Source organism: Passer domesticus, chromosome 3, assembly GCF_036417665.1.
Source record: "Passer domesticus isolate bPasDom1 chromosome 3, bPasDom1.hap1, whole genome shotgun sequence".
Lineage (NCBI taxonomy): Eukaryota > Metazoa > Chordata > Aves > Passeriformes > Passeridae > Passer > Passer domesticus.
Window position 1 is genome coordinate 21,164,158 of NC_087476.1, and position 11,093 is coordinate 21,175,250.

An 11,093-nucleotide genomic window follows, 5' to 3' on the forward strand; every position below is an offset into this window, starting at 1 on the left:
AATGGGGAATAGCATCTTAGGCTGTTGCACTGTTCCTGTTTAATGCAGAACTATGTTTTTAAGTGAACTTAGTTATTTAGTCTTGGCTATTGCATTTGGATAGTGGAGTCAGAATTAGTTTTTAAAAAACCAAAGAAACCCAACCAAACAAAACAAAAAAAAAAAAAAAAAAAAAAGAGGAGTCTGTAAAGCATAAGTGTATCAGTTCAATTTTTGTATTATTTGAATCCTGCTGCGCATCAAATTAACTGTGTTCTCCATAAGGAACAGCCCATACTTTGGACTATTACCATTACTTGAAGAAATTATGTACCAAAAAGATCTATCATAATAACCATACCTATACAAATAAAGTTATGGAATCTTCATCTTCAGGGCTATACAATCCAATATTAAACATGAAATTAAAAAAAAAAAAATTAAAAAACCAAAACCAAACCAAACTCATTTAACTTCAAAGTTGCATCTAATTTCAAGTCCACTTTGAATGGAGATTGCATGAAATCACCTCCAGAGGTCTATCTCTTCTAACCTAAATTAGTGTACCATGCCTTGATTATAGGCCCTCATATGATATTTTACACTCTCTAAATGGTCAAAACAATTCTTGATTTAACACCTGCAGAGAAATTTAAAGCTCCTTTGGTAACAAAATCTACTGGCTTCACTTTAAAATTTGATAATTCTTCAGAATAATTTTCTTTAAAAGGCTTGCAAGCAGAACAATTAGCCCTATGTTCTCTCTCTGGCTTGAATGTTTCCATAGAGCAATTCCTGGAGGAGACTAAACTAATAGACATGTATACACAGCTGCTATCTCATATCCAGCTGAGGCTAAACTCAGTATGATTAATTTAATAAAAAATCCTGTCCTGCTAATCTTAGAGAGTCTTTTCACTTGATCAGACCACACAGATGCGCTGAATTCCTATTGGAGAGACAGTGTGTGTTTCTGTTTATAATAAGTGTAATAATGTGTCAGCTTAAATCAAACAAATCCATATGAAAGTGAGGTGTGCAGATTGCATGTGCCAATACCTGCAAGGATGGTGGAAGGAAGTGCAGTCTTTTTTTTCAGGCACAGGACTGCAGAATGCATAATGGTTGTCAAATAAGAGGGTTTTGTCAGTGTCCCTAGTGTGGATAGCTGTTCATGTAATCCATTAGTCAGCTGATGGGCAAGCAAAAATTGAGCATGCTTGATGTATGTAATCAGTATTTTGCATTTCATGTCTTTGATGTGCATGCTCTGCTGACAAGTACCTTTTACACACAGCTCACCCTTAGTTTTAATGCCCTGTTGCAGGAAGAAAGAAAGATTCCTCCTCCTGTACCAAAGAAGCCCCCAAAAGGAAAATTCCCTATCACAAGAGAAAAATCTCTGGACCTACCTGACAGACAACGGCAAGAAGCCAGGAGACGGCTGATGGCTGCCAAGCGAGCAGCCTCTTTCCGGCAGAATTCAGCCACAGAGCGTGCAGACAGCATTGAGATCTATATCCCAGAGGCTCAAACCCGGCTTTAAAGACAGAATGCTGCAGAGTTCCTTTTTTTAAACAAAATGCTTGTACAGTTTGTCACTTACCTGGTAATTTTTGTCTCATTCTCTCCACTAAATATGCCCTTGATGTTGTGTTCTTTGTGCCATAAGCACAGTGGAATGCTTTTGATTTCCTCAGAATTTGCTGAGCTCACCGCAAGAACGACTTCTTTTTGTATTTATTGTCTGACTTACAATCAGCTACAATGGATAGGGCTTGTCAAGACCTGACTTATCCGATATATTCTCAGAGGACAACAAGAAACACCTCTTGAGATGGAACCCAGCTTACTTTTTGTTATTTATATTTTTATAAAATGTGTGATAATTAGGGATAAGAATAACAAACTATAAATGGGTGCATCTCACCATTCACTAGAGGCATTAGCTAATCCAAGTAGAAGGTGCTACAAATGTAAAGAGCAGGAAAGAAAGAACCCATTTATCTTCTTGATCTTCAGTTTCTTTTCCTAGAACCCAGCTAACATATTTACCCATGCGCTCTGCCACTCTTCTCATCTTTGTTACTGCAAAATAACATTAGGCCTCTCATCTCATTCGAGTTTCTGGAGATGAACAGGGATATCCAGCCACTAAAACTCCAAAGTTCATCAGAAACCAAGAAGCATACAAGTCTGGTGATGGTGGGAATGTCCACTAAGAAACGTTTCCTGTTAGCAGTATAACGACACTCTGAAACATAAGCAAAATTGTAAAGGAAGAGGACTTGAGTGATGGGTGAAAGGAAAACGGAAGCCTTAAAAAGTTAGATCTTCTGTAATAAGATGAGTAAAGAAAAAGTTATACTCGCTCCTTTGGACCACTCATTGCATTTTTAACTGTTCTTTTACATGTTAATGTTTATTTTATAAACCTTCTCTCTTTCATTTCAAGAGCTGTGCTACATGTACTATTTCAAACTCTTAAATTGTTATAACAATTGAGTTTCCAGGGTATCCTTGAGAACAAAAAAATCTTGCTTGTTTAAAATGCCAGTTGTGATGTTGTAAACAGTTTAAGAAATATGAATGTGAGTGGTAAGTATATATAAGTTTAAATGGTTATGTTAAGGTAAAGGTGAACTGTGGTTTACAATTGTATTTTTTTTTTTAGAACTATTTTTCTATGCAGTATCATTTATGGCAAGAATAAGGTTCTTGCTTGCTTCAGACATAGGAAAAAAAAAAGCCTGACTCAAGAGATAAGTGATTTCCAGCCCTGGAATATAAGGAAAATAATATGTTTTCAAGCCTCATATTGTCAGAAGAGAGAAGTGGTAGCTACCACAGTCAAGAGGCTTTCATTTAAAACAAATTAGGACTGAATTATTCCACTTCACCTACCTTCCAGAGCCAACCAAGCAATCCAGCACTTAGAAGTCTTCAGGTGGAGACGCAATAAAATGAGCAACATGCAGCCCCCAATACCAAGGTTTGAATTTTATTGAACACAAGTTTAGATGAAAAGAATGAGAACCCTGTGAGCCAGACAGCCCCAGCTACCACATTCCCTGTTTACCTGCTTTAACAAATGCAATGTATTTAGCCATAGGCAGAACAATTCTTTAATTATACTCAAGCACTTTGGTTCTTCACCTGTTGAGCACTTTAAATCCAAATCCCACACACCCTGCAGCCTGATGGATGAGTGAAAACGTGAAGTACCATAGGTTTTGCAGATCTGACATTGCTTCAAATCTGTTTTCTTTTGTTTGGTTGCTTGGTTTTTTCCTTCTTTTTTCCTACAGTGTGTGGTATTAAGCATGAGTTCTGTCCTTGGACAACTGATAAAGCATGCTTGGCTTCAAAGTACGAATCTTTAGAGATGAAGTTTTGAGAAGTTCCTGTGAGAAGACACCCCTGTAAATTGAGCCTGGTATCTGGTATATACTTTACCAAATAGCCTTAAACTATATTTGAAGCAAAAACCAAGACGAATGTATATCCTTCGAGAATGCAAAAAAAAAAAAAAAAGACAAAAAAAAAGAATAAAAAATAATAAATCCCTGAAATATTCTTCTATAGAGGGAAACATTATATTTCCCATCCCTGGTGTTTTCAAGGCATTTTCTATTAAGGAAAGAGCTGAATCCTAGGCAGTGTACAATATTGATGCTACTTCCTATATTTGTTGTACTATTTTAAATACAGAAGCACGTGCAGAGATTGGCATCTTTAGTCTTGAAAACTGGAATCTTAAAGCGGAGCTGCTAATTAGAATATCCACACAAAACCAAAGCCAGTATTCTTCCTAGATGGAAGAAATTTAAAATAGAGACACACACACACACCTGTACACATATGGCAGCTGACACATTTTATCTAATTTCCTGTACACTTCCAGGAGGAATCACTTGCTTTACTCACTTGAACCCTCCTACCTGCAGCAACAGGTCATGCAATTAAGACAAGCTGTACCTAATCCTGCCAGTAATCAGACTTTATGAAGACAAATTGTAAACCAAACAGATTACAGATAAACTGAGACCCCAGCTGGCCTAATAATGCTGACTTGGAGGAGTCTGTGTTCTACATTTCCCATGCTGTTATATTAAAATTTTCAGTATAATATTTATAAATCTATGATCTGTTTGTTCCACCTTGTTCAAACAAACAAAAAAACCAAACAACTAAAAAACCGCACAAAAACAATTGGGAAAAATCAAAAGTAAACTAGATATCTACCAAAAAATTTGATAATGTTTGTGCACATTACATTTTGAAGTGCAATATATTAAATTGTTGTACAGGTAACATTATATCTTTTAAGGCAAATAAGCCATTTCAACTTACATATTGTACACCTGATTAGTTTTGAAAGATAACATTATACTTATATTTGTGTTGCAAATAAATCAGATTGCTTCATTCTCTGACATGAGAAACACCGTATCTTAGTAAACATATAGCCAGATCAATTGTAATCTGACTTCACATCACAAAAATAAAAGTCAGTTACAAAACCAAAGTAGGAGGAATATAAATAAACAGAAATATAGGAACTAGAATGCTTTCTCCTTTGAGAGTTCATGGTACAGACCCACTCACAACAGCTGAATATAGCAAAATAGTCTAGTGTTTAATTAAATATTAATTGGGCTAATATGTATTTTAACACATTAAAACTATAGAAAGTCTCTGTTCATTTAGTCATTGCTTGTAAAACACAAGTATATTAAACAGAATTCAGAAAATTTAAATAAGGAAAAAGGCCTGAATGGTAAATTGTTGATATTTGCCATACTTCTTTTTGCTTTGTATATTTTTTTAGATTTGGAATTCTTTGTAATTTGGTGAAGTACATTATGAAGTGTTTTATTATTTCATGTCCATCTGATTAGAATGGCCTTTGGCAGAATGCAAACATGAACAACATTGTACAGTTTAATACCAAAAAATTATATTTTAATTCATTCTTAAACCTTGACACTACATTAGATTTGAAATCAATCAGGAAGGAATTAAAGTGTGCATAGGAAACGTGTGAATTTCATACATATAGATAGATATAACATATATTTCATATAATGGAAATTATTTGTTTTAAAATAAGCCCAGGTCCTGCTGTATCAGTAAATTAGTACTCTACTTCCTCAGCACTGCGTCTAGTGTATAGTCAAGGAATGTTTGGTCATTGGGTGGTTTTGCAAGTAACTGCTGCGTGACGAGTGTCACACGTGGCACGGTGTGTCACACGGGCCTGCAGCCTCCTCGTGGCCTGTGAGCACAGTGCCCTTGAGAGGTTCCTGGCCCCGTGGCACCTCAGGCAGTGTCACCGTTCTGTCCCAGGCCCTCTCCGTGCAGGCCCCCCGGCCCCTCGCCCGGAGCAGGGCACCTCTGCATCAGCCCAGCTCAGCCTTTTACACTCAAAGCCTTGAGCCTGCCCTGCCCAGCTGGTGGGTTTGACCTCCTCCTCAGCATTTCAGAGTTGGCACCAGTGGCGAGGGCACACTGGAGGCTGGCCCATCAAGTGCTGGTTTGTGCATGCCGATTTGAGGTCTGAAGCTGGCTTGGCAGCTCCAGGTGTCAAGCTGTGTGCACTGAAAACCTGTGAAAACAGAGCCTCAGTGTAAGGGAGCTTAAATGAATCGTGAAGCAACGTTACTCCCACTACTGTTCCTTGAGCATCCTTATGATGCAGGGATACCACCGGCCAACTGCGCTCGAGGTAAGGAATATCAGCAAACCCCTTAATGTCTAGAGAGGTGCTTCCTGGTGTATGACAGGTTGACACCCACACTTACACAGTGCCTTTCATCCAGAAGGATCTCCAAGCACTTTATTAGCCAACACACAAACTCCAGGCTGGGCTGCAGCTGGGACAGGTAACCCAGCATGGCGGGATGCTGGGGGTCCTCCCACCTGTCCCCATGCTGCTGGGAGTTTCCTTCCACAGCACGCTTCCAGCATCTGGGACCTCACAGTCTGAGCCTGTGTTGAAGGAGAAGAAAAGACTCACTGAACCAAGAGGAAGACCTGAGCAAAGCAGAGATGAGGGCAATCAGTGCTCACACCATCACCTAGGGAGTAGGCAGGGAGTGATGAGCATCAAATTAATCTTCCAGAACACTCTCTGCCTTTTCTGTTCCTGACAATAGCAGTGAGGTCCCAGCAGTGGAGGAGCTCCCTGAGAGGGTTCTGGAGGAGACTCCTGGCTGGTGCCAGGCACAGGAGCTGATGGCACTGGCAGCTGAGCCCTCTTGGTCAGGAATCTTGGCAAGTCTCCCCTTCGCATGTGCATTTCCCCCACGTTCGTAGCGGGAGAGATCCATCCGGGGTCCTTGCTGCACGAGCAGCCTTCCCCAAGAGCCCTGTTCTCTCCCCAGGTCTGCCCTCCAGCCCAGCTAACTCGAGGGATGACGTGAGGCACGGCACTGAGGCATGATGATTGTGCTTTGGTTTGGGCAGCTGCTCTTTTGTGAGACTCAGTCCCAACCCTAAGGGTTCTTTGATGGCAGAGCAATGGGGGCAGCTCTCTCTGCATGGACAGGATCAGCAGATGAGAGGCCACCATTTCATACTGCACAGAAGAGAAAGAGGATATATACATATGTCAATATACACACGTAATGATTTTTCACTGTCAGGGTTCCAGAGAGCCAGACCCAGGAGCCACAGTCAACACTCTCATTCCTGTAGATTGTGCACTTTCTTGCAGCTCATCCTCAGCGCTGATGTCTGTGGCAGGTTCACTGCCTACTGCAGCCCCATGGCCCATCAGCAGCTATTCACCATGTTCACCTCCAGGGACCATCTTTCAGGAACATGGCATACTCATATGCATATACAGAGTTCTGTCAGGAATTAAGCCCTCTATATCCACAGAAAATGCTTAATTTATCTCTGAAATGCAGCTACCTCTATGGCATAATGCTGTAGCTGTTTAACTACATAATAGGCTGTTCAGGACAGCAAGTATAAAACCAAAATTGAAGTGGAATGTTGCCCAAAAGAAAATTTGGCCAGCATATGTGGGCTGATTCAGCTCCTCTTAATGAAATAAAATTCCAGTAGCTGAAAGGGGCCATGGCATTCATTACTGAATGTCATTTCCAACATAAACAATGTTATGATTCTGTATCTAAAAATGGTATTCCAGATCTTTTCTCATTAAATGCATATTGCATTTCATAAAAGATGATGGCAGAAGAAGACTGCACATCCACTGATCCACCTTTCCACACCCAGCTTTTGTCCCATTACCCTTCATTGCCAGAAGAGAACTGGGCTTTTGAAGTCAGATCGTAGTTAAGGTAAATTAGTCTGTCTACACAGCTTGCTCTTTAACTGAGCAAACACAGAACAGTTTTCATCAGCTGGCAATTTAATTCTATATTTTATTAAGGCCAAATTGTTATTTTTCTAAATTGGTTTTGTTGGACAGGATTTTTTACTTCTCTAGGTACAAAAACATGGATATGTTCACCTAAGCATAAACGAGGAGGAGGCTTATTAGAATATATAGTCATTATTCACACAGTCCACAGTCCAGAAGTGAAGAATTTTCTTCTTCTTACTTCGCCACTCTTTCATTCAACACACCATTTCCCATTCCTAAAGCTTCACTGTCATACAAGTTTCTTATTTGTGAGGTGGATTATTGCAGAGCACCGGGCTAAGTTCTGATCTCAGTTGTATTAGAAGCAATGCTCAGAAACTGAAACCAGAAAGAAATATCAGATCTGAATCAATATAATTAATATCAATATCTGACTCAGCAAGTCTGAGGCAGGAAGGACTCTGTGTTCAAGGTGGCAAGTGTGCCATTACTTTGTAGGAGCTCATTTTTCCTTTCAGGTAGGTCAGAGTCATGCAGAGGGCTCAGCAGTAGATTTGAGTCTCTGAAGAGAGTCCTCACAAAGACATGCCAGTTTTGTTTATAATTACCATGGAACCCACATGCTCATATCCATGCTTTGATTTACCCTTTGGAGGTTTAATAGAATGGCCATCTCATTTTAAAAGGGCTCAGCATGTATGTATTATTTAGTTAAATTTTTACATTAATTTCCTGACTGAAATAAAATTCCCTTTCAAGTAGCTTGGCTTATATGCTCTAAAACTGTTCTTTCCTGAAGAAAAGCCACTATGACTGTGCAGGATTTTCTGTACAGAGAAAAAACTCATACTTTCATTTACCATGGACATGCCAAAATAATCAAGTGTGGCCTAAAGACTAAATTAAATGCCTCCTATAGAACTTCAAGGAATGTTAGAACCAGGAAACTAGCTGTTTAGTTATCATTAAAAGTATATATAAATATATATAAATATATATATACATAAGAAATCATATCAACAATGAGGATGAACTGAGTGCCAAATATTCACCATCTGTATAAAGCTACACTTCACTAGAATTAAACTATTTTATGTAATTCTTTCTCATGCTTTTATGGTTCTTTTGATAAATTCTATTTAGTAGCATGCAGGATACCTAAATTGAATGTACAGTATGTTGTTTCATTGCTACAATAATTTATTGCTTCTCAGTAATATCTTCTTTACCAGAATGTTATTTGTTACTTTGAAGACATATTTGAAAATTGTTTTATTATCAAGTTATTCTTTTTTTTCTTGGTTCTCTACTCACCTCCAGCTGATTGTAAGAAAATGTGCTTCACTATTTTGCCCCATGGCTCTTTTATGAAGCTGCCTCTTTCAATTGGTTTATGTATTGTTTATGTTCATCTCCTGTAAATAATTCTGCAATTAAATTTTTTGAGAAAAAATAGAGTACACTCTTTATTACATTTTAAATGTTGCATTAGTTAAAATCTAATTGTATTTCCAACTAGGCAATTTGTAGACAACACCAAACAATTACTTTAGACTTTTAGCCTTTGGGTTGTTAGGAAATAAATTATAAAAATAATTTTGATAGGATTTTTAGCTGAAATCAAAGGGAGATGCATATAAAATCTGATCAAAAGTAACAAATAATGAAATAAGCTATGCCATTCCATTGATGTGTTTTGGTTTGCAGTCATTGATACTATCCTCTAGTTTTGAGTGAGAACGTTGTGTATCATAACAAAGAAGAATACTAGCCTCTTCTGTTTGTAAAAACCCCAAAACTGAATTACCTGTAAGAAGTCATTAGTGGGCAGAAGTAAGTGAATGGATTTGTTTCTACAAGGTGAATCCTGAAGCATCTCTGTGTGTTTTTACTGTTTGCAATAGGATAACAAAAAAGAGCTTCTAGCCTACTTCATGGTTTTCAGCTCCTTTCAGGGCACACATTTCTCCTCCTGGGAATGCCTTTAGCAACTCAGCAGAAAATTTGATGAACACTTTGCCAAATTTCTTGATTAGACAAAAGCCATGGTAGGCATGAAACAAACACTAGTCTAAACAAAGGAGGTACCAGAAATAATATGAAAAATAGAAATTTATTTGGCATAGAAAAGTGTCTAGTTGCTTGAATCATTAGATTTTTATTGCTCATGTATTATAGATTGTAACGCTCAGGAACTCGCTATGGACCACTTGTACATTTGAACATTGTACATTTACAGACTGAAAATTTTACCTTATCACGAAGAGTTTACAGTCCAACCAATAGATAAGAAACAATTGATAGGCAGACACAGGAGAGAAACTGATGGGGAAAAGTGAGATGCTATTAATTAAAATGAAGAGCAGCATCTCAGCATCCCATCAGCTGTCATTTGTTTTGCAGCCATCAGAAAAAGAGGGGATAATGAAGTGGAAGATTCCCTCAGGGATGTCTTCCCAAGAAGGGACTGAGTTCAAGAAAGACGTTTGTTTGAAAATTTAACAGAGATGATGAATTTTGGCATCCTGAGCCACCTGGAGGTGGGAGATGACATCTCCTGATTTAATGGCTGGTGTGAGGAACACTATGGACAGGTGGTGTTCAAAGAGGCTGTGAAAGGTCTTGACAGTAAGACCAATAAAATTCAACATTTGATACTCTGATGGCTCATTGCTTCTATGAAGGTATTTTCATTTTTTATATCTCTTGTGGAAGGCTCAAAATTTTCCAGCTATATGTCAGCAGTTTTAATGAGAATGAATTTTAGGGAGAGGTCATTAAAGCAGCTTAGTGGTTGGTTTTTTCTATATCCTAACTGGATGTTATGCCATGGAGCATCACTTACAGCAGTTCTGTACTATTATATCATAACTAAGGCCTTGATCACTTCTAGCCAAAATTCCAGTAACCTCTTAGCTTCCCTTAGCCTTCATGAGTTCCCTAAAATAGGCTGATCCTTCCTGCAATCTGGAAAGGATCTCAAGACTAACAAGCAAGCTGTTTCTTGTACAACAGCTTCACAGATGGCTGAATGTCAGCTCAGTATTATAGGCATACCCGGATAAATGAGGACAGGCATTGCTGATGAACTAGTAAGGTCAAGTAAAGCTGGGGCATAGATGTGACATATTTTATTTCAATTGCTGAACCAAATAATCAGGTGCAGAGTACATGCTCTGGAATTAACATATTTATTCCAGCTGAACTGCACTGACACTGACAGTGGGTTTGTGGAAGGCTGCTATTGTTTTAACTGTAGCAGCACAGTGAAGTGTGAAAATTTTGAAATGTAGACAAGTACTTTACATAACCCATTGCAGCCCTAACACAATCCCTCCACAAATTTTGCTGTGACTTTTTAAACAAGCAATTTATAAGTAGCTAGAGGATAACACAGTGATAAAAACTAGGCAGTGCTGGTTTGCCAACATCCTATCACGTCAGCCAATTTCATTTTCCTCTTAAGATGAATGGCCTAAGGAATTAGGCAAAAAAGAGTAGGCTGTGATAGATCTTAATTTCATTGAGGCTTTTGATTCAGTTCCAGTGCACCATTTTCATATAAAACTAGAAAATATTCTCTGAATGAAGTTTTTCTAAAATTAAAATTGATGCATCTAAAAATATTGTTTTATATAAGCATATATGTTTGCCCATTTGTGAAATCTGAAGGCCTTTTGGAGTGTGAGAAGGAGAAAAATCTAACCTGCTCTCAGTGCTATTCAGCAATTTCATTGACAACTTTGATAATTTACTAAAAATCATCGTTGATGTG

At 38.3% G+C, this 11,093-nt stretch overlaps 1 protein-coding gene across 28 annotated transcripts in view; it reads left to right on the top strand.

Annotated features, from left to right (window-relative positions):
* Window positions 1-8,773, top strand: part of DLGAP2 (DLG associated protein 2) — a 459,301-nt gene extending 450,528 nt beyond the window's left edge. For all 28 annotated transcript variants that reach the window (XM_064412077.1, XM_064412078.1, XM_064412082.1 and 25 more), the window contains one exon: window positions 1,307-8,773. In XM_064412077.1, coding sequence (XP_064268147.1) covers window positions 1,307-1,525 — 219 coding nt within the window. In that variant the 3' untranslated portion in view covers window positions 1,526-8,773. The remainder of the gene's footprint in view (window positions 1-1,306) is intronic.
* Window positions 8,774-11,093: the final 2,320 nt, after the last annotated feature.